Here is a 23,605-nt window from a genome sequence, read left to right on the forward strand (position 1 = left end):
GTGGCACTAGCTTTCCCGCCTCGCTTTGCCAAAAAACAAATGTGTTGACTTGACCTTCAGGAGAAGCTGCAATGCTTATCTATTCTTCCAGGGTTTTCTTTGGGGCGACACGGAAAGGAAAGTAGATGAGTGGGGATGGGATGCAGTTCTGGAATTAGAGGTGGAGGAGGAGGACTTGAGAAAGTACTATTGGTTGCATATTGGTTCACTATAGTGCACATTAATGTACGCAAGCATTGAGCTTTCTATATGTGTATTTTTTCCAAATTAATATGGTAGGATATTAGCATTAATCCTCAGATGTAGTTAGTCAACTGTAAATATATCTACCACAATTAATGAAATATCAGCTGATGAATGATTACGTAGTACAAACTCCAAGGCAACTGTTACAGTTTCAGTGTCTTTTATTCACTTTAATTTGTTTATCTTTAAAAGGAGAAGTCTAACACAAGGAATGTTTGTGAATATTCTATTACAGTCATTTGTTATATTACATTTCTTAATGATCAGATGCATTTAATCTATGTAATAAATTGTTTACATATCAGTTAAACACAGAGTGTGGTTCGCTTTAGATTATAAACCTTCTTCAATTTTATTTATAAAGCCTACAGGCAAATGTTTCACATACCCTAGTACAACAATTATATGTGATATTATACAAATTAACATAGTACATGTATATATAGGAATTACATTAATTTCAGACCTGCTAGAAAAACTAATCTGGAATTCTTAGTGTGTGTTACCTGAGAATATTTTTATCTCTAAGTTATGATTATTATAATAATATAATAACCCATCCATGTGACTCAAAGAAATATTTGCTAATTAGTTAAGCAGAATCCACTTATAGCCACCCGGAGACCCCAAAGACAAACTGGGCCTTTACTGTCACTGGTTTGCCAGTAGGATTACTGAGGTTACAGATGCCTCACTACATGTCCTGCCGTGACAGGCTCATGTTCCATCACAGTGCTGAGATGATGTCATACCCAGATGTTACCTTAATGGATGCAACGAATTTGTGTTGGGAACAACTTGCCTCAGCTGCAGCATTTGTGTTTTAAAAGCTGTAGAGCTAGGTGGAGGAAACAGACAAGTTCATTGCTCATTGGAGAGGGAGACTGAAGTGCTGTAGAAGTGATCTTTAGCTCTTCTCCATTCGGTGAGTGCTTTGTGAAGACCTGTTAAAATAAACACAGTGGGAACTTTATCCTTTCATTAGAATGTTTCTTTCTGGATTTCACATACAGAAGAGCTTGATTTTCCTCTCACACTAGCTTTACGCTGTGCCACTCCACTGGACTTACTCTGATTTACACCAGTTTAAGTCACATCCGAACCACAGCCATCGAGTACTTGGTAGAACAGTAGATTAAATTCAAAGGACCAGATTCTGCCATGCCACTGTTAAGCTGCTTGGCACCTTACTCTGTGAATAGTCCCGTTGCGTTCTATCAGATTACTTGTGGAGTAAGGTGTTACTCAGCGAGGGTAAATGTGGCACAGTCTGGTCCTAAAAGATTATGTGATTTCTCAATAGGCATCATGGATGGCCATTCTTCCCAGCTTTTGAAGTCCACACATGAGTAAAGATCCCCAAAATTAAGCACAAGTCAGTTTAGTCCTGAGTCTGAGACACACAGGCTGTTTAAACCAACTTGTTTTTCCCTTTGAAACTCTGCAATGCATTTGACCTGATCTTCTGCGTGAAGCAGGGGGTATTGCTGAAATGGGGAGTTCTGTATACCCCAGATAACTTATACTGTCTCCCAAGAAATCTGCCATTTTCTGGTGTTGCAATGCAGGTTTCGGAGGACGCTGTGAGCAGTGGTTTAGCCACAGGCTATGAGACTGCAGAGACCATTGACTGAGCCCAAAGTTCGACCTCAAGGATGTGTAAGAATAAAGCGAGCTCTTAAGCCCATGAGAGTTTTCCCTGCAGACGGATGGGAAACCTACCTTTTCTTGACGAGGGCTGTCACCATCTTCCGAACCCATTTGGAATTAGGGTTCAAGCATTTTTGCTCTCCAGTGGGCTTCAAAGTCGCACTGAAATGAACAAAGCAAAACAGAATTCATTTCCATACAATGGAAAGGTCACCATTGTCTTTGTCATCTGGGATCAGGGTCTAAATAGCAGGAGTCCGGCTCTTGGTGAGCTGAATGATACGCTACATTGTTGCCATGAGCTGGGAACAAATATAAAATCAAACGACCTCAAATCAGCTAAAGCATTTGAATGATCTACCTGATGTATTTCTATGTACCCAGCAAGTGGGATCTAGGTTCTCATCTAGCCTCAAGACCTGATTCCCTACAACCTGTGTAGTCATTGATCCCTGTGCCAAGGGAGTGCAGAATATGCTCCTCCTCAGATCTGGGGTCAATGACTAAACAAAGCAGCGAGCCCTGGAGAATCCCACCCTCCAGGCTAGTCCTCAGCTGGTGTATTTCCATGGGAGTCTATGAAGCTGTGTCGATCACACCAGCTGATGATCTGGGCATTTGTCTCTAGCCTCATTGCACTTCGCTTTATTTATAATACGGAGATGGACATCAGAATGTGGGGTTACGTTAAAGGGGGAGGAGGAATCCCCATATTTTCTGCCATTGCAACAACAGCCCCACTGAGTGGTGATAGTTGAGTGATTAAGTCATTACTCACATGATCTCAACATGGTCACAGGAAGAGCTCTTGGGAATCACTTCTATTTTTCCTAAGGCTTTTTGCTGAATGAAATCAGAACCTTTGTCTATGCAGCTGCAACGTCCTTTTCCAGAGGTCAACTGTCCTAAAAGAAATGAGCCCAGGAGAGAGAGAGATTAGAATGATATTAGATACCTGAGATGTCTTCAGTAAAGTATATTTAAGTCGGTAGAGGAGAGGTTGGAAACACTCCATTTCAACCTCAGAGCTGCAGAGTAATTTGACCTGCAATATTACCACGTTCATATTTACATTAGGACAAAGTCACAAAAAGCGCTACACTCTTTTGCCTTGATCTCCATTCGTTTGTTTACACTAGGCCCTTCTGAACCTCTTTCTTCCAGAGCTGAGAATTTCTTTTCTGTTATCAGTCTCTTTTGGAAGTCAGAGGGCCTGATTCTGCTCTCACACGAGTCAATGGAAAATAGGAGTTGCCCTGGTGTAAATGTGACGAGAGGGAATGAGCAGTTGGAACTAAAATCATTGTTGCTCACAAAGTGTCTGATCCAACACCCAGTAAAATCAGTGGGAAAGTTCCCACTAACTTGAATGTGCTTTGGATCAGGCTCAAACCGTCTTCCTCCGGTGATTAAAACAAGACAGAATTTGATAGACTGAGGCTGATTTCACACCCTTAGAAACTAGGGTTCAGTCTGGGCACAAATCCAAGCCTGCTGAAAACTCTCATATTTCCCTGCTAAATACAAGCTGATCAGTCTGAGTCCTGTGTGGACAACACACACCTTCTAGACACAAGCAGAGAGGACAGATGTTTGCGAGCAGCAGTAGAACATAAACCCTGAACAAAAATCACTTTTTTCCAACAAAAGTAATTTCCAAGCATTTATTCTACACAGCTTTCCAGTGACTCATGCCTCTGGCTTTCTCGCTGTATTACACGTCTTTTGTGATATTCCTGCCTAGGGCCGCCCAAGGGGGGCAAGAGGGGCAATTTGCCCCAGGCCCCGGGCCCTGCAGGGGCCCCCACGAGAGTTTTTCGGGGCCCCTGGAGCGGGGTCCTTCACTCACTCCGGGGGGCCCGGAAAACTCTCTCAGGGCCTGGGCCCCTTGAGCTTCTTCTGCACCTGGTCTTCGCCGGTGGAGGGCCTTCCACTCCGTGGCGGAAGGACCCCCCACTGCCAAATTCCTGCCGAAAAGGGACTCGTCACCACCAAAGACCCCAGGCCCCCGGAATCCTCTGGGAGGTCCTGTTGCTGCCTCTTACCTTGAATTTCAGCTGCAATCAGGAGCAATGAACAAAGGACGACAGCCCAGGTTCCCTTCATGGTGATGAGAGTGAAGGTTCTTCTGTATTATTCTTGGATGTCTGGGAGAGATGGAGGAGTGCCTAAGAGAAAGTGTTTCCCAGTGTATATTTATACACTAAGCCTTTTCCCTCCTTCATGCTGATTGGTCTTGATTACTGCCATCACAGCTAAAATAACCAGAGATTATTCAAGCTGTATGGGGAAGTCCCAGCAGGTGACAGAATTGTTTTGCTTTGCCAGCTGTTCCCTTTTAATTGAAATTCCTGATTTCTCATAAGGACTCAAACTAGGTTTCACTTTCAGTGAGTGTTAGGAAGTGATTGACGCACCCCTCTGTGTGTGCATGGAGAGGAGCTGCCTTTTTGCTCTCCTAGGCAACAATAACACAGCGGTAATTCTTGAAGTGAAAACCACAAATAAACATTGTATGGGGTGAGGAGTCGGGGGAAGGGAGTCAAGTTATCTCAGCTCCTGTCCCTCCATTAAGGGTGCCCTGTTTTCTCATATCTCCTAGGAATCTGCTTGGAAACATGGACCAAAATGTTCACTACAAATTCTATGCAAGTGTGAAGGCCGTACTAATAGAAAACAAGTGCAGTATTTCTGTTAATATTTAAAAACCCCAAAGCTGAGTCAACTCACATTTAGGATTAAGGGACTGGGGTTGAAATAATCTGACTCTGTTTTCTCTGTCCCACCCCTGATATATTTTGGGGGGCTTTAACTTTAAGAAATCCCCATGAGTTAGTTTCTCTTGTGAGATCTCCCAGACAGCTCCCTGCACACATCCCAGGTGCAGGCTGATCATTTCCTAAGAGTCACAGGAAGTGAAACCTACTTAGTGTCCCCATGAGAAAAGAGGTGTTTAAATGAAAAAAAGGAACAGTCGGCAAAGACAAAAATCCTACAGGACTATTGCCTTTTGTGACTTCTCCACCTTGACTGTATACTCTCTACTTAGTTTAATTTACAAGGCAATATTTTCAGTGATACTGCACAAGTAGTGTGGTGCTTTGTAGTGTGAGTATGGGCCCTGGATTCTAGTCTTTAGCAATTGTTGTGTGCTCTTTCACAACATATAAATATGAAGGAATGACAGAGGTTCAGTGAGGTCCAAATTGTGGTATATTAAAACTGTGTTTAATATTGTAGGTTATAACTTTAAATTTCAGGGAGGGGGTGGTTCCCCTGGTCCTACTACCAGGCTAGAGGGTTCTGTAATGTAGTGTGTGAACTGGGCCTAACGCTAGCAGCAGTGAGTTTGCAGTCAGAAAGGCCTGTAGTAAGATAGGGTGAGTTGTTCCTCGCTGCTTTAGGGAGCAGCCTGCTTTGTCTCCTTCTGTTTTGGAGTTCTTGTGTGTTATAGTTCTGAACTCTAAGACATAAAGAAGTGTTACATTTGAAGGGACCTGGCTGGAGAGCCACATCACTGGAAGAGGCACACTCCCACACAGGCGGCACAGCCACCAGCAGGAGACACACACACACCCAGTGAAGAGAGAGCTGCTACACCACACCTGGCTATAAGGAGGCACCAGCTGACCCTTTCACAGGCCCCTAATCAGGAACACACTGTGAGCACATATCTAAGTCTTATTTGCATCAGTGGGAAACCAACTGATGTGATACAGCATATCTGGGGATTTCTACTCTAACTAAAATAAACTAAAAATTCTGTATTAGAGTGGCACGCCAAATAGATAACAAGCAATTAGGAAACTGAAAGGGCAGTGGAGCTTCCTGCCATTAATACAAAAGAACTGTGGTGTAAAAAAAGACATTGTGCTAGAAAATAATGACCTAAAATGGAAAAATCCTTTAACCTCGAATGATATTCTGCATGTTGAAGGACTGAGTATTTCTTGTGTGATAAGAGTCATCGATTCCAAGGCCAAAAGGGACCATCTAGGCCACATCTCCGATATGGGATTAAAGCAGCATAGCTACGGTGCTGTAGCTACACTGCAATAACCCCATAGTCTAGATGCAGGCCACCATGACATCACTGTAGGAGCTCCACCTCTCCAAGCGGGCTGTAGCTAGGTCAACAGAAGCATTCTTCTGTCAGCCTAGCTGCACCTACACAGGGGGTTAAGTCATCATAGCCATATGACTCAAATGTGTGAAAAATCCACCTCCCTGAGCAATGTAGCCATGCCGACCTAAACTTTAAGTGTAGACCAGGCCCTAATCTGACTTTTATCATGCAAACCATAGAACTTCCTCAAAGTAATTCCTTTTGGGCTAGAACAACTAGGAGTCCTTCTGGCACCTAAGGGACTAACAAATTTATTTAGGCATAAGTTTTCGTGAGCAAAAACTCACTTCATCAGATGCATGGAGTGGAAAATATAGGAGCAGGTATAAATACATGAAAGGATGGGAGTTGCCTTACCAAGTGTGAGGTCAGTCTAATGAGATAATTCACTTAACAGCAGAATACCAAGGGAGGAAATATAACTTTTGAAGTAGTAATGAGAGTGGCCCCTTTCAGACCGTTGACAAGAATGTGTGAGTAACAGTAGGGGGAAATTAGTATTGGGGAAATTAGGTTTATGTTTTGTAATGACCCAACCACTCCCAGTCTTTATTCAGGCCTAATCTGATGGTGTGCAGTTTGCAAATTAATTCCAGTTCTGCAGTTTCACATTGGAGTCTGTTTTTGAAGTGTTTTTGTTGAAGAATTACCACTTTTCGGTGTGTTATTGAGTGACCAGGGAGATTGAAGTGCTCTCCTACTGGTTTTTGAATGTTATGATTCCTGATGTCTGATTTGTGTCCATTTATTCTTTTGCATAGAGACTGTCCAGTTTGGCCAATGTACATGGCAAAGGGGCACTGCTGGCACATGATGGCATATATCACATTGCTAGATGTGCAGGTGAATGAGTCCCAGATGCTGTGGCTGATATGGTTAGGTCCTATGATGGTGTCCCTTGAATAGATATGTGGACAGAGTTGGCACCAGGGTTTGGTTCCTGGGTTAGTGTTTTTGTTGTGTGGTGTGTAGTTGCTGGTGAGTATTTGCTTCACGTTGGGGGGACTGTCTGTAAGCAAGGTCTGGCCTGTCTCCCAAGGTCTGTGAGAGTGAGGGATCATCCTTCAGGAGAGGTTGTAGATCCTTGTTGATGAGCTGGAGAGGTTTTAGTTGGGGGCTGTAGGCAGTGGTGAGCTGGAACCAGTTCCCACCGGTTCGCAAAAACTGGTGGTTAAATTTAGAAGCCGGTGTAGAACTGGCTGTTAAAGGGGTGGGCAAACAACTCCTGTCCATGGGCCCATTCTGTCCCCGGCCTAAGCTCCCAGCTGGGGAGGCTCCCCTGGCCTCTCCCCCACTTCCCCTCTCCTCACAGAGCCACAGCGTGCCGAATCACCGGCGCCAGCGCTCTGGGCAGCTCTGCAGTTCCTGCCGCTTTGAGGAGCAAGGTAAAGTGGGGGCTGCGAGCTCCAGCGGCCCGCGCCACATCCTTACACGCTGCCCTGAGCAGCATGGTAAGGTGGCCGGGCCGGGGCTTGAAGGAGGGGTTGGATAAGGCAGGGGCCAGGCAAGGAGCAGTTGGAGGGGGCGGAGGTTCTGGGGGGGAGGTCGGGATGGGGAACGAAGAGGGTTCGGGTACGCATGAGTTCCGGGGGTCTGTCGGGGTGGTAGTGGATGGGGTCAGGGGAGTCAGGGGACAGGAAGCGGGGTGAATTGGGTAGGAGGTGGGGAGGAGTTCTGGGGCAGTTAGGGTGGGGGGTCTCGGGACGCGGTGGTCAGGGGACAAGGAGCGGGGGAGGTAATGGGTTGCTTGCGGCCCTTGCAGGTTCTGAGGAGGGCAGTGGAGGGCAGGACATGAGTGGGGGTCGGATGGAGGGGTCAGACTGTTTTGGGAGGCACAGCCTTCCCTACCCGGCCCCCAGTACAATTTTGCAACCCCGATGTGCAGCGCCAGTTTTAGGAAGTGCGGGGCCCGATTCAAACAGTTTTGACGGAGGCCCGGCAGGGATTACTGAAAAAAACCACTTAATAAAACATGTGGGCCTGTACTCACTGAGCGGCGCTCCGAGTCTTTGGCGGCACTTTGGCGGTGGGTCCTTCACTCGCTCCGGGTCTTCAGCAGCACTGAAGGAGCCGCTGCCGAAGTGCCACTGAAGACCCTGTAGGGAACCAGTTGTTAAGATTTTGGCAGCTCATCACTGGCTGTAGGTGATGGCTAGTGGCATTCTGTTACTTTCTTTGTTGGTCCTGTCTTGTAGCAGGTGACTTCTGGGTACCCTTCTGGCTCTGTCAATCTGTTTCTTCACTTCACCGGGGGGTATTGTAGTTTTAAGAACACTTGATAGAGATCCTGTAGGTGTTTGTCTCTGTCTGAGGTATCGGAGCAAATGTGGTTGTATCTTACAGCTTGGCTGTAGACAATGGATTGTGTGATGTGATCTGGATGAAAGCTGGGGGCATGTAGGTAAGTATAGCAGTCAGTCGGTGTCCCGTATAGGGTGGTGTTTATGTGACCATAGCTTATTAGCACTGTAACAAGAACAGAACCTAGTGAAAATGTCCCTGTAATGGTGACTGTCAGAGAGCATTTTCTAGAATGTATTGACATTGATGATACTACAGGAGCTGGTATGACAAATGTACTTCTTAAAAAGCTGGAAGATACGGGAATTGCAATAGCTGACATGAGAGATCAGGGCTACGATAATGGTGCCAACACGAGAGGAAAGAACAGAGGAGTGCAGACACAGATCTGAGAGTTAAACCCTCGAGTTTTTTTTTTGTCCCATGCAGTTCTCATTCATTGAACTTGGTGGTCAGTGAGGCAGCATCAGTTTCTAGTGAGGCTGCTGAATTTTTTAATGTAATTCAAAGCATCTATGCATTTTTCTCTGCATCAACTCATCGATGGCAAATTTTGAAGCAACATCTGGGAACATCCTCTCTGACACTGACCACTGAGTGCCACACAATGGAAAGTCAAGTGTAGGTGATAAAGCCTATCAAACACCAAATTGGGAAGATAGATGATGCCATAGTTGCCATTATGGAGGATAATGCTATGACAGAAACTGTTCATGGGAAAATGGCAGAGGGAAATGGAATCACCAGAAACATATATACCTTCAAATTTCTGTGTGGCTTAGTGTTGTGGCATGACAAACTGTTTGAAATAAAGGTTGTATGCAAGAGACTCCAAGGTGTTGACCTTGATATATCTGGAGCAATGGAACAACTGGACAAAGCAAAGTCATACCTACAGTCTTACTGGTCAGATGAGGGATTTCAGAACATTCTGAAGAGTGCATAGAAGTTGGCAAAGGAACTTCACATTGAAGCTATTTTCCCGCCCATTCAAGAATACAAGAATCACCGAAGAAGACATTTTGATTACGAGGCACGGAATAATCCTATAAGAGACTCCAAACACCAATTAAAAGTTGAATTCTTTAACCAGGTGCTAGATTGTGCAATACAGTTGGTTGAAGAATGTTTCATGCAGCTCAAGGAACACATCAGTATATTTGGGATGTTGTATGATAATCCAAAATTCCTCACTATACCTGAAGAAGACCTACACCAGCAATGCAGGGCACTAGAGACAGTGCTGATACATGATGACATGCACAGTATTGATGCGGGTGATTTGGGTGATGAACTGAAAGCCCTTTCAAGATACATTTCAGCAGGATCAACTCCAAAGGCTGTTCTGGAATATATGTGCACAAATAAGATGACCACCCTCTTCCCAAATGCTTTTGTTGCTCTGCACATACTTCTAACACTTCCTGTAACAGTTGCCAGTGGAGAACACAGCTTCTCCAAGCTGAAGTTAATAAAAACATTTCTGCACTCCACAATGATGCAAGAGAGGCTGGTTGGCCTTGCAATCATCTCAATAGAACATGAGCTAGCCGAGACTGTGGACCTTCAGCAGGCAGCAGTTCAAAACTTTGCAAGCAAAAAGGCACGGAAAGCACCACTTTGATTATTCAAACAGATACAAATGTCAGTGTTTACGATGCAGACAAGAAAAGTTACATTTGCTGTTCAGGCATTTGAAAGTTAAGTATTACTTAAAATTTTTGAACAAGGCATTTTAAGTTGTTAGTTCTCCTTTATTGGGTAGGTAGAAAAGCAGTACTATGAGAGGAGTAGAACAGGAAGAAGGCAGAATTGAGACCTTTCAAAGTTTTGGGCCAAGCAAGGGGCCATGGGGGCGGCATTTGAGCTCCCCGCCTCAGGTGCCAAAATGTTGTGGGCCCAGCCTGAAGAGCGTGCACACTACAATGGGACTTTTGCTGGGAAAAATGTCCAGTTTTGGCTAGAAAAAACTTCCAAACCTACAAGAGACTTCTGTCTTTTCCCCTCCCTTTATTGTCGACAAAGAGTCAGTGTAGACACTGCTGATTGTTTTGTCGACAGAACTGGCTTCTGCCAGTATCCCACAAGCCTGCCCTGATTGCTCTGCTCAGTGTTTTAATCTCTGCTGCCCTGCAGACATGCACCATCCCCTTTCAAAGCTCTGGGAAGTATCTGTGTGCTGCTGAGGGTGCTGGGCAGCAAGGCCAGCACTACAGATGGGGCTATTTGGGGCAGGCACAGTGATAGGTGCAGAATGCTTCATTAAAGTGTTCCCAGTTAATAGGAATTCATTGTATTAAAGGGAAAGAGCTGTCCCTGGCCAGCAGAGGGGGGATTCCAGCTGGGACCGGCAGGCCCAGTTCCCCTAAGGTGTTGGACACACACCTAGTTCCCGCTGGAATCAGTAGAAATTAGGCACCTATATATTCTGGAGGGTCTGGGCCCCTGTGCTGCTCTTCTGGAACCAGCTCCTTTCTGTCAGACCAGGGACGCACATCTCAGCCCCTTCGCGCTGCCACACCAAGGCAAAGAGCTGCCATGTAAATGGGAATCAGGCCCAGAGCCTCTTCAGGGAGGTGCCCTTCAGTGTGGAACTGGCTTTCCCGCCCCGCTTTGCCAAAGACCAGATATGTTGACTTGACCTTCAGGAGAAGCTGCAATGCTTATCTATTCTTCCAGGGTTTTCTTTGGGGTGACACGGAAAGGTAAGTAGATGAGTGGGGATGGGATGCAGTTCTGGTGTTAGAGGTGTAGGAGGAGGACTTGAGAAAGTGCTATTGGTTGCATATTGGTTCACTGTAGTGTGAATTAATGTACACAAGCATTGAGCTGTCTATACATGTATTTTTATCAGATTAATATGGTAGGATATTAGCATTTATTCTCAGATGGAGTTACTCAACTGTAAATATACCTAGCACTATGAATGAAATTTAAGCTGATGAATGATTATATAGTACAAACTCCAAGGCAGCTGTTACAGTTTTTAGTGTCTTTTATTCACTTTAATTGGTTTATCTTTAAAAGAAGAAGTCTAACACAAGGAATGTTTGTGAATATTATATTAATCATTTGTTATATTATGGTTTATAACGATCAGATGCATTTAAGCTATGTAATAAATGTTTATACATCAGTTAAACACAGAGTGTGGTTTGCTTTAGATTATAATCCTTCAATTTTATTTATAAAGCCTACAGGCAAATGTTTCACATACCCTAGAACAACAATCATATGTGATATTATATAAACTAACATAGTACATGTACATCTAAGAATTATATTAATCTCAAACCAGCTAGAAAAAAATAACTTGGAATTCTTAGTATGTGTTACCTGAGAATATTTTTATCTCCGAGTTATGATTATAATAATATAATTACCCGTCCATGTGGCTCAAAGAATTATTTGCTAATTAGATAAGCAGAATAAATCTATTACCACTTACAGCCACCCGGAGACCCCAAAGACAAACTGGGCCTTTACTGTCACTGGTTTGCCAGTAGGATTACTGAGATTACAGAGGCCTCACTACATGTCCTGCCGTGACAGGCTGATGTTCCATCACAGTGCTGAGATGTCACAACCCAGATGTTACTTAATGAATGCAACGACTTTGTGTTGGGAACAACTTGCCTCAGCTGCAGCATTTGTGTTTTAAAAGCTGTAGAGCCAGGTGGAGGAAACAGACAAGTTCATTTCTCATTGGAGAGGGAGACTGAAGCGCTGTTGAAGTGATCTTTAGCTCTTCTCCTTTACAGGTGAGTGCTTTGTGAAGACCTGTCAAAGTAAAACACAGTGGGAACTTTATCCTTTCATTTAGAATGTTTCTTTCTGGATTTCACATCAGAAGAGCCTGATTTTCCTCTCACACTAGCTTTACGCTGTGCCACTCCACTGGACTTACTCTGATTTACACCAGTTAAGTCACATCAGTATCAGGACATCGAGTACTTGGTAGAACAGTAGGTTAAATTTAAAGGACCAGATTCTGCCACTGTTAAGCTGATTGGCACCTTACACTGTGAAAAGCTCCTTTGCTTTCTACAGGATTACTTATGGTGTAAGGTGTTACTCGGTGAGGGTAAATGTGGCACAATCTGGTCCTAAGGGATTATGTGATTTCTCAATAGGATAGCCATTCTTCCCAGCTCTTGAAATCCACCCATGGGTGAAGAGCCCCAAAATTCAGCACAAGTGAGTGTAGTACTGAGTCTGAGACACATAGGCCATTTAAACGAACTTGTTTTTCCCTTTGAAACAATGCAGTTAATTTGACCTGCTCTTCTGCGTGAAGCAGGGGCTATTGCTGCAAGGGGTGTTCTGTATGCCCCAGATAGCTTATACTGTCTCCCAAGAAATCTGCCATTTTCTGGGGTTGCAGTGCAGGTTCATGAGGACGCTTTGAGTAGTGGTTCAGGCACAGGCTGTGAGACTGCAGTGACCATCAATGGAGCCCAAAGTTGGATCTCACTGAGATATAAGAATAAAGTGAGCTCTTAAGCCCGTGACTGATGGGAAACCTACCTGTTCTTGATGAGGGCTGTCACCATCTTCTGTACCCATTTGGAATTAGGATTCAAACATCTTTGCTCTCCAGTGGGCTTCATTGTCGCACTGAAATGAACAAAGCAAAACAGTTATAGGGTGACCAGATGTACTGATTTTATAAGGACAGTCCTGATTTTTGGAGCTTTTTCTTAATAGGCACCTATTACCCCTGCCCCCCATCCTGATTTTTCACATTTGCTCTCTGGTCACCCCAAAGACAGAATATATTTCCACACTATGGAAAGGTCACCATTGTCTTTATTATCTGAGATCAGGGTCTGAATAGCAGGAGTCTGGCCCTCGGTGAGCTGAGTGATACGCTACATTGTCGCCATGAACTGGGAGCGAATATACAATCAAAAGACCTCAAATCAGCTAAAACATTAGAAGGATCTACCTGATGTATTTCTATGCACCCAGCAAGTGGGATCTAGGTTCCCATCTAGCCTCAGGGCCTGATTCCCTACAACCTGTAGTCATTGACCCCTGTGCCAAGGGAGTGCAGAAAATGCTCCTCCTCAGATCTAGGGTCAATGACTAAACAAGGCAGCGAGCCCTGGAGAATCCCACCCTCCAGGCTAGTCCTCAGTTGGTGTATTTCCTTGGAAGTCTATGAAGCTGTGTTGATCACACCAGCTGATGATCTGGGCATTCGTCTCTAGCCTCATTGCACTTCGCTTTACGTAATACGGAGATGGACATCAGAACGTGGGGTTACATTAAAGGGGGGGAATCCCATATTTCCTGCTGTTGCAACAACAGCCCCACTGAGAGGTGATAGCTGAGTGGTTAAGTCATTACTCACGTGATCTCAACATGGTCACAGGAAGAGCTCTTGGGAATCACTTCCATTTTTCCTAAGGCTTTTTGCTGAATGAAATCAGAACCTTTGTCTATGCAACTGCAACGTCCTTTTCCATAGGTCAACTGCCCTAAAAGAAATGGGTCCAGGGGAGAGACAGATTAGAACGATATTAGATACCTGAGAGATCTTCAGTAAAATGTATGTAAGTTGGTAGAGGAGAGGCTGAAAACACTCCATTTCATCCTCAGGGCTGCAGAGTAATTTGTCCTGCAATGTTTCCATGAGCATATTTACATTAGAACAATGTCACAAAATGTGCTACACTCTTTTGCCTTGATCTCATTAGTTTTGAAGTCAGAGGGCCTGATTCTGCTCTCACACGAGTCAGTGGAAAACAAGAGTCACCCTAGTGTAAAAGTGATGGGAGTGAATGAGCAGTTGAAACTAAAATCATTGTTGCTCAGAAAGTGTCTGATCCAACACCCATTAAAATCCGTGGGAAAGTTCCCACTGACCTGAATGTGCTTTGGGTCAGGCCCAAACTATCTTCCTCCGGTGATTAAAACAAGACAAAATATTACAGACTGAGGCTGATTTCACACCCTTATGAACTAGGGGACAATCTGGGCACAAATTCAAGCCTGCCGAAAACTCTCATATTCATTTCCCTGCTAAATACAAGCTGATTCGTCCGAGTCCTGTGTGGACAACACACACCTTCTAGACACAAGCAGAGAGGACAGATGTTTGCGCGCTGCAGTAGAACACTAACCCTGAACTGAGATCACTTTTTTCCCACAAAAGTAATTTCCAAGCATTTATACTACACAGCTTTCCAGTGACTCACGCCTCTGGCTTTCTCACTGTATTACATGTCTTTTGTGATATTGCTGCCTCTTACCTTGAATTTCAGCTGCAATCAAGAGCAGTGAACAAAGGACAACAGCCCAGGTTCCCTTCATGATGATGAGAGTGAAGGTTCTTCTGTATTATTCTTGGATGTCTGGGAGAGATGGAGGAGTGCCTAAGAGAAAGTGTTTCCCCGTGTACATTTATACACTAAGCCTTTTCCCTCCTTCATGCTGATTGGTCTTTATTATTGCCAAGACAGCTAAAATATCTAGAGATTATTCAAGCTGTATGGGAAAGTCCCAGCAGGTGACAGAATTGTTTTGCTTTGCCAGCTGTTCCCTTTTTAATTGAAATTCCTGATTTCTCATAAGGACTCAAACTAGGTTTCACTTTCAGTGAGTCTTAGGCCTGGTCTACACTATGTGTTTATACCGATTTTAGCAGCGTTAAACCGATTTAATGCTGCACCCGTCCACACAATGAGGCCCTTTATATCGATATAAAGAGCTCTTTAAACCGGTTTCTGTACTCCTCCCTGATGAGAGGAGTAGCACTGAAATCGGTATTACCATATTGGATTAGGGTTACTGTGGCCGAAAATCGACGGTATTGGCCTCCGGGTGGTATCCCACAGTGCACCATTGTGACCGCTCTGAACAGCAATCTGAACTCGGATGCACTGGCCAGATAGACAGGAAAAGCCGCGTGAACTTTTGAATTTCATTTCCTGTTTGTCCAGCGTGGAGCTCTATCAGCACGGGTGGCGATGCAGTCCCAAATCCAAAAAGAGCTCCAGCGTGGACCGTACGGGAGATACTGGATCTGATCGCTGTATGGGGAGGCAAATCTGTTCTATCAGAGCTCCGTTCCAGAAGACGAAATGCCAAAGCATTTGAAAAAATCTCCAGACAGAGGCCACAGCAGGGACTCAGCATAGTGCTGCGTGACAAGCATAACGGAAAGCCAAAGAATCAAATGAACGCTCATGGAGGGAGGGAGGTGGTACTGAGGACTCCAGCTATCCCACAGTCCCCGCAGTCTCCGAAAAGCATTTGCATTATTGGCTGAGCTCCAAATGCCTGTAGGGTCAAACACGTTGTCCGGGGTGGTTCAGGGTATAGCTCGTCAACGGTAGCCCAGGAGAGTTGGGGGAGCAGGGAAGCAACGGGTGGGGTTGTTGCAAAGGGCACTCCTAAAATGGCATGCAGCTCATCATTTCTGCAGGATCTGACATAGAGCGGCTGTGCTTTCTGGTACACTGGTTCTCTAGCACACTTGCCCCATATTCTAGGAAGGACTGACTCTATTTTTAGATACAACATAAAGGAGGGAATGATCCGGAGGCACTCATGACAGCAGCAGACGGTACAGAACGACAGATAACCGTCATCTCATCGCTAATTTACAATGGCATGGCAGACGGTACAGAACAACTGATAACCATCTCTGCTATCTTGCAAAGGCAAACGAATGCTGCTGTGTAGCGCTGCAGTACTGCCTCTGTCAGCAGCATCCAGTACACATACGGTGACAGTGACAAAAGGCAAAACGGGCTCCCTGGTTGCCATGCTATGGCATCTGCCAGGGCAATCCAGGGAGAAAGGGCATGAAATGATTGTCTGTCGTTGCTTTCATGGAGGAAGGAATGAGTGACGACATTTACCCAGAATCACCCGCGACACTATTTTTGCACCATCATGCATTGGGATCTCAACCCAGAATTCCAATGGGCAGGGGAGACTGCGGGAACAATGGGATAGCTACGGGATAGCTACCCACAGTGCAAAGCTCCAGAAATCGACGCTCGCCTCGGTACATGGACCCACACCGCTGAATTAATGTGCTTAGTGTGGCGGCGTGCACTCAACTTTATACAATCTGTTTTACAAAACCGGTTTATGTAAAATCGGAATAATCCCATAGTGTAGACGTACCCTTGGGACGTGATCGACGGATGCCTCTACGTGTGCAAAGAGTGGCGCTGCCTTTTTGCTCTCCTAGGCAACAATAACACAGCGGTAATTCTTGAAGTGAAAGCCACAAATAAACATTGTGTGGGATGAGGAGTCGGGGGAAGGGAGTCAAGTTATCTCAGCTCCTGTCCCCTCATTAAGGGTGCCCTGTTTTCTCATATCTCCTAGGAATCTTGCTCGGAAACATGGTCTGAAGTTTTCACTACAAATTCCCTGCAAGTGTGAAGGACTTACTAACAAGAAAAAAGTGCAGTATTTCTGTTAATATTTAAAGCCCAAAGCTGAGTCAACTCACATTTGGTATTAAGGGACTGGAGTTGAGATAATCTGACTCTGTTTTCTCTGTCCCACGCCTGAAATATTTTGTGGGGCTTTAACTTTAAGAAATCCCCATGGGTTAGTTTCTCCTGTGAGATCACCCAGACAGCTCCCTGCACACATCCCAGGTGTGGGCTGATCATTTCCTAAGAGTCACAGAAAGTGAAACCTACTTAGTGTCCCCATGAGAAAAGAGGTGTTTAAATGAAAAAGGGAACAGTCGGCAAAGACAAAAATCCCACAGGACTATTGGCTTTTGTGACTTCTCCACCTAGACTGTATACTCTCTACTTCGTTTAATTTACAAGGCAATATTTTCAGTGATACTGCACAAGGAGTGTGGTGCTATGTAGTGTGAGTACGGGCCCTGGATTCTAGTCTTTAGCAATTGTTGTGCCTTCTGCTCTTTCACAACATATGAAATATGAAGGAACCACACAGGTTCAGTGAGGTCCAAATTGTGGTATATTAAAACGATGTTAAAATTGCAGGTTATAATTTTAAATTTCAGGGAAGGAGTGGTTCCCCTGGTTCTGCTTCCAGGCTAGATGGTTCTGTAATGTAGTGTGTGAACTGGGCCTAACACTAGCAGCAGTGAGTTTGCAGTCAGAAAGGCCTGTAGTAAGATAGGGTGAGTTGTTCCTCCCTGCTTTAGGGAGCAGCCTGCTTTGTCTCCTTCTGTTTTGGAGTTCTTGTGTGTTATAGTTCTGAACTCTAAGACACAAAGAAGGGTTACATTTGAAGGGACCTGGCTGGAGGGCCACATCACTGGAAGAGGCACACTCCCACACAGGCGGCACAGCCACCAGAAGAGGCACCAGTTGACCATTTCACAGGCCCCTAATCAGGAAAACACTTTAAGCACATACCTAAGTCTTATTTGCATCAGTGAGAAACCAACTGATGTGATACAGAATATCTGGGGATTTCTACTCTAACTAAAATAAATTAAGAATTTCCGTATTAGAGTGGCATGCCAAACAGATAACAAACAATTGGGAGACTGAAAGGGCAGTGGAGCTTCCTGACATTAATACAAAACAACTGTGGCGTAAAAAAAGACATTGTGCTAGAAAATAATGAACTAAAATGGAAAAATCCTTTAGCCTCGAACGATATTCTGTGCGTTGAAGGGCTGAGTATTTCTTGTGTGAGAAGAGTCATCGATTCCAAGGCCAAAAGGGACCACTGTGATGATCTGGGCCATGTCTCCAATATGGGTCTATAGCAGCATAGCTACAGTGCTATAACTATCCTACAATAACCCCATAGTATAGATCGGGGTCTCATACTCAAATGACCACGAGGGCCACATGAGGACTAGTGCATTGAACTGAGGGCCACATCACTGACACATCCCTCTCGCTGCCTCTGGCCCTGCCCTCAGATGTGCCACAGGGGGCTCAGGGCAGGGAGTTGAAGTGTGAGATGTGGCAGGGGGCGCAGGGCAGGAGTTGGGGTGCAGGAGGGGTGTGGGATGTGGCAGGGGGATCAGGGAAGGGGGATGGGATGCAGGACGGGTGTGGGATGTGGTGGGGGGGTCAGGGAAGGGGATTGGGCTACAGGAGGGGTGTGGGATGTGGCAGGGGGCTCAGGGCAGGGGTTGGGGTGCAGGAGGGATGTGGGATATGGCAGGGGGCTCAGGGCAGGAGTTGGGATGCAGGAGGTGTATGGAATGTGGCAGAGAGCTCAGGGCAGGGGTTGGGGTGCAGGAGGGGTGTGGGATATGGCAGGGGTTGGGGTGCAGGAGGTGTTTGGAATGTGGCAGAGAGCTCAGGGCAGGGGTTGGGGTGCAGGAGGTGTATGGAATATGGCAGAGAGCTCAGGGCAGGGGTTGGGGTGCAGGAGGGGTGTGGGATGTGGCAGGGGGCTCAGGGCAGGGGTTGGGGTGCAGGAGGTGTATGGAATGTGGCAGAGAGCTCAGGGCAGGGGTTGGGGTGCAGGAGTGTATGGAATGTGGCAGAGAGCTCAGGGCAGGGGTTGGTGTGCAGGAGGGGTGTGGGATGTGGCAGGGGGATCAGGGAAGGGAGATGGGATGCAGGAAGGGTGTGGGATGTGGCAGGGGGCTCAGGGCAGGGGGTTGGGGTGTGGGATGTGGCAGGGGGCTCAGGGCAGGGGGTTGGGGTGTGGGATGTGGCAGGGGGATCAGGGAAGAGAGTTGGGGTGCAGGCAGGGGTTGGGCTTCAGCCCGGGGCTGCTTCCTAGAGCAGCTCCGGAGTGGCAGCGGCGTGCACCGGGGCCAGAGCAGGCTCCCTGCTTGCCTGCCCTGGCTCCCGGCCCCGCGCTGCTCTGTTCCAAGAAGCAGCTGGAACCATGTCCCTGCAGCCCCTTGAAGAGTGGGAGAGGGCTCAGGGTTCTGTGCCTGTGCAGCTCTTGCTGCTCTTTCAAGTACCTCCCATGAAGCTCCCATTGGCCGCGGTTCCCTGTTCCCTCTGCCTCCTTCCCCCTCCCCCCCAGACCGAAGGAGCGTGCTGCCAGCTGCTTCAGACAGAGGCGCGGGGCTCACAAAGCCACAGGGGGCAATCCCATGGGTAGGCAGAGGGGTGGGGAGTGCAGGGAGCTTGGCGGGCCACACACAAGAGCCCCCTGGGCCACCACGTGTTTGAGACCCCTGGTATAGATGCAGGGTACCGTGACTTCAATGTAGGATCTCCATCTCTCCAAGCAGGCGGTAGCTAGGTCAACAGAAGCATTCTTCTGTCAGCCTAGCTGCACCTACCCGGGGGGTTCAGTCAACATAGCTACATCACTCAAGTATGTGAGAAATCTACCCCCCTGAGCAATGTAGCCATGCCGATCTAAACTTTAAGTGTAGACCAGGCCCTAGTCTGACTTGTATCACACAGGCTATAGAACTTCCCCAAAATAATTCCTTTGGGGCTAGAGTATCTCTTTCAGAGAAACATCTCATCTTGATTTAAAAATTGACAGTAATGGAGAATCCACCACAGCCTTTGGTAAATTGTTTCCAGGCCCAGATTTAAAGCAGGCAACCCAGTCGACTGTCTGGGGTGCCGGAGCTGGGGGCGCTGGGCTTGGGGTGCTGTTTTTATTGTACAGATCCTAGAATGCAAATTTATTATCTTATATGCCAGGAATAAATCACACATCAAAGTCGTGAAATGAGCTAGAAATGGAATAAAAAAAAAAAGGTGTTTGAAATGTTAACAAATGTGCAGGTGGGGGCACTGAAGATGCTCCTCGCCTGGGTTGCCATTTGGTGTAGGGCCAGCTGGATTGATTCCATGGTTAATTACCTTCACTGTTAAAAAATATATACTTTATTTCCAGTCTGAATTTGTCTCTCTTCAGTTTACAGCCACTGGATCGTGTTATACCCCAGCACTAAGCTTGGTATAAAGATCTGTACAAGACCCACATGTTTAGAAGAAGTGAGTATAGGCTTATCTATGTGGGGAATTTAGTGGCATAATTATATTAGGATATTTATAATGCCATAGTTGTACTGGTATAAATCCCTGTGTAGACACACTAATCCCAGAATAAGACTGCCTTTTTCCAATTTAGTTTATCCGTTTAGAAACAACTATTTTTATCAATGGCCTGGAAGAGAACATAAAATCACCACAGATAGTTTGCAGGTGACACAAAAATTTTTGGGGGGTGAATAATGAAGAGAACAGATCACTAATACAGAGCAAGCTGGATAACTTGATAAACATAGACAAGTAAACAAAAAGCACTTCAGGATGGTCAAATGTAAAGTTAGACACCTAGGAGCAAATAATATAGGCCATACTTGCAGGATGTAGAGGGTTCAGAGAAAAGTCACAAGAATGATTAAAGGATTAGAAAACATGCCTTATGGTGAGACACAAGGAGCTAAAACTATTTAACTTATCAAAGAGAAGGTTAAGCAGTGACTTGATCATAATCTATAAGCACCTACATGGGAACGGGAATTTGATAATGAGCTCTTCATTCTGGCTAATAAAGATGCAATAAGAACCAATGTCTGAAAGCTGAAGCTAAACAAATCAGGCTAGAAATAAGGTGCAAATTGTTAACAGCGAGGTTAATTAACTGCTGGGACAATTTACCAAGGGTTGTGCTGGATTCTCCGTTACTGCTCTAATTCAATCACAGCTATTGGACTTCAAGCAGGGGAGGTTTATGGCCTGTGTTACGCAAGGGGTCAGACTAGATGATCACAATGTTCCCTCTGGCCTTGGAATCTACTCATCAAATACTTGAGTCAGATGAGTCATTGTCGTGTGGTGGGTCGGTCCTTAAAGGGGATTTGGAGCTCAGCAGCACATGTGTCAGGCTTAGCTCGCCTCACAAACTGAAGGGAATTATAGAAATGTAGGGCTGGAAAGGACCTCGAAAGATCATCAGGTCCAGCTCCCTATGTTGTGGCAGGAACAGGTAAACCTAGATCATCCCTGACAGGTGTTTGTCCACCTTGTTTCTAAAAACCTCTGGTGATGGGGATTCTATAACCTTCTTCTGTTCCAGGATCTGTGGCTCTAGGACAGACTGCCCTGATTGGGAACCCCCGCACTTGAAGACATCCTGGCCAGCTGGCCTCCTCCAAGCAGGCAAACATGAGAGCCAGCTAGCTTGAAAGTGGAAGCTTTAGGGTCCCTAGCAGTCTGAGCCCTCGTCCAGACTAACCCGCGGCATCGGCGGGTTAAAATCGATTGCTCGGGGATCGATATATCGCGTCTAGTCTGGACGCGGTGTATCGATCCCCGAGCGCGCTTACATCGATTCCGGAACTCCATCAATCCGAACAGAGTTCCGGAATCGACACGGAGAGCCGCGGACATCGATGCAGCGCCGTCCAGACTGGTGAGTACCTCGATTTTAGAAATTCGACTTCAGCTACGTTATTCTCGTAGCTGAAGTTGCGTATCTAAAATCGATTTTAATTCCTAGTCTGGACGTGGCCTGAGTGGACCAAACTGGACAAAAACAAAACACTGAACTTTCCCACAGAGCAGAGATCCCAAGCTTTGACCCACTTAGTGCGGGCTGAGCAGTCCTGAGTGAGGAACTCGAGTTGAAGCCAACCTGGGAAAAGCCATGAACTGATCTTTGTGATCTTATTGTTATTAAAGCCAAATTTCAGGGAAGGGGTGAGTTTGGATTTGATAGAACACGTGATGTTTTCTTGTAGAGCAGGCTGGGAAGATCCGTGCTGACAACTCACACCAGAACAGCATAAGAATTCCCCTCTTTACAGATAAGATGAACAGGATGTGTATCTAATACACGCACAAATAAAGCCAAGATCTTGTATGTACCTAGGCAGCTGGCCATAAACCTTTGTACACACTTTACCCAAACACTTATTTGTTTTTCCTCCAAGTTAGGGTCAAAGTGCTACCTTTCCTCAGTGGTGGCTGGGTGCATAGGCACTGACTTCATGGGCGCACCCACTGGCAGTCAGCTCCCCTGTTCCCACTCTGTGCCTCCCATCTGCCTGCTGATCAATTCCTCCCCCTCCCTCATGGTGCCTCCCACCCGCCACGATCAGCTGTTTTGCAGTGTGCAGGAGGCACTGGAAAGGAGTGAGGATGGGGCACGCTCAAAGGAGGGGGCAGAACTGCGTGTGAAGAGACGGCGTGGGGGCAGAACAGGGCAATTATCGAGTGACCCATCCTGTGTTATCTAGTCCCAGCTTCTGCTAGTCAGAGGTTTAGGGACACCCAGAGCATGGGGTTGCTTCCCCGGTCATTTTGGCTAATAGCCATTGATGGACCTATCGTCCATGAACTTAACCTAATTCTGTTTTGATACCAGTTATATTTTTGGCCTTCACAACATCCTCTGGCAATGAGTTCCACAGGTTGACTGTGCGTTGTGTGAAGAAGTACTTCCTTTTGTGTGTTTTAAACCTGCTGACTATTCATTTCACTAGGTTCTTGTGTTATGCGAAGGGGTACATGACACTTCCTTATTCACTTTCTTGACACCACTCATGATTTTATAGATCTCTGTCATATCCCCTCTTAGTTGTCTCTTTTCTCAGCTGAATAATTCCAGTCTTTTAATCTTGTCTCATACATGTAATCCTTTTTGTTGCCCTTCTTTGTACTTCAAATTCTAATATATCTTTTTTGAGATGGGTTGACCAGAAAAGCAGGCAGTATCCACAGTTTGGACATACCATGGATGTAGATAGTGACATTATATTTTCAGTCTGATTCTCTATCCCTTTCCTAATGGTTCCTAACATCCTGTTAGCTTTTTTTTTGCTTTTTTTTTTTTTTGACTGCTGCTACACATTGAGCAGATGTTTTCAGGGAACTTTCCACAGTTACTTCAAATCTCTTTCTTGAGTGGTAACAGCTACTTTTATATGTATAGTTGTGATTATGTTTTCCGATGTGCATTATTTTGCATTTACGAACATTGAATTTAATCTGCCATTTTTTTGCCCAGTCTTCTAGTTTGGTGAGATCCCTTTGTAACTCTTCATAGTCCGCTTTGGACTTAACTTCTTGAGTCATTTTGTATAGTCTGCAAACTGTGCCACTTCACTGTTTACCCCTTTTTCCAGATCACTTCTCAATATGTTGAACGACACTGGTCCTACTACAGATCCTTGAGGGACCCCACTATTTACCTCTCTCCATTCTGAAAACTGACCGTTTATTCCTAACCTTTGTTTCCTAACTTTAACCTGTTACTGATCCATGAGAGAACCTCCCCTCTTCTCCCATGGCTGTTCACTTTGCTTAAGAGCCTTTGGTGCAGGGTCTTGTCAAAGGCTTTCTGAAAGTCCAGTGCATCACAGTGTCATGTCTTCCAGTG

The 23,605-nt window shown here is 45.7% G+C and overlaps 1 protein-coding gene across 2 annotated transcripts; it reads right to left on the reverse strand.

Moving 5' to 3' along the window:
- Positions 1–449: 449 nt before the first annotated feature.
- LOC115652235 (C-X-C motif chemokine 10-like) lies at positions 450–14,658 on the reverse strand. 2 transcript variants are annotated; one of them, XM_030564024.1, is made up of 4 exons: positions 14,581–14,658; positions 2,675–2,801; positions 1,969–2,058; positions 450–1,190 (listed from the first exon to the last, which is right to left on the reverse strand). In XM_030564024.1, exons 1-4 carry the CDS (start codon positions 14,639–14,641, stop codon positions 1,154–1,156), a joined length of 315 nt encoding a protein of 104 aa, XP_030419884.1. In that variant the 5' UTR covers positions 14,642–14,658; the 3' UTR covers positions 450–1,153. The 2 variants fall into 2 exon arrangements, with proteins under 2 accessions (XP_030419884.1, XP_030419883.1); XM_030564023.1 differs by lacking the exon at positions 14,581–14,658 and adding an exon at positions 3,942–4,281.
- Positions 14,659–23,605: the final 8,947 nt, after the last annotated feature.

Source organism: Gopherus evgoodei, chromosome 5, assembly GCF_007399415.2.
Source record: "Gopherus evgoodei ecotype Sinaloan lineage chromosome 5, rGopEvg1_v1.p, whole genome shotgun sequence".
In the NCBI taxonomy this organism is placed as follows: Eukaryota; Metazoa; Chordata; order Testudines; family Testudinidae; genus Gopherus; species Gopherus evgoodei.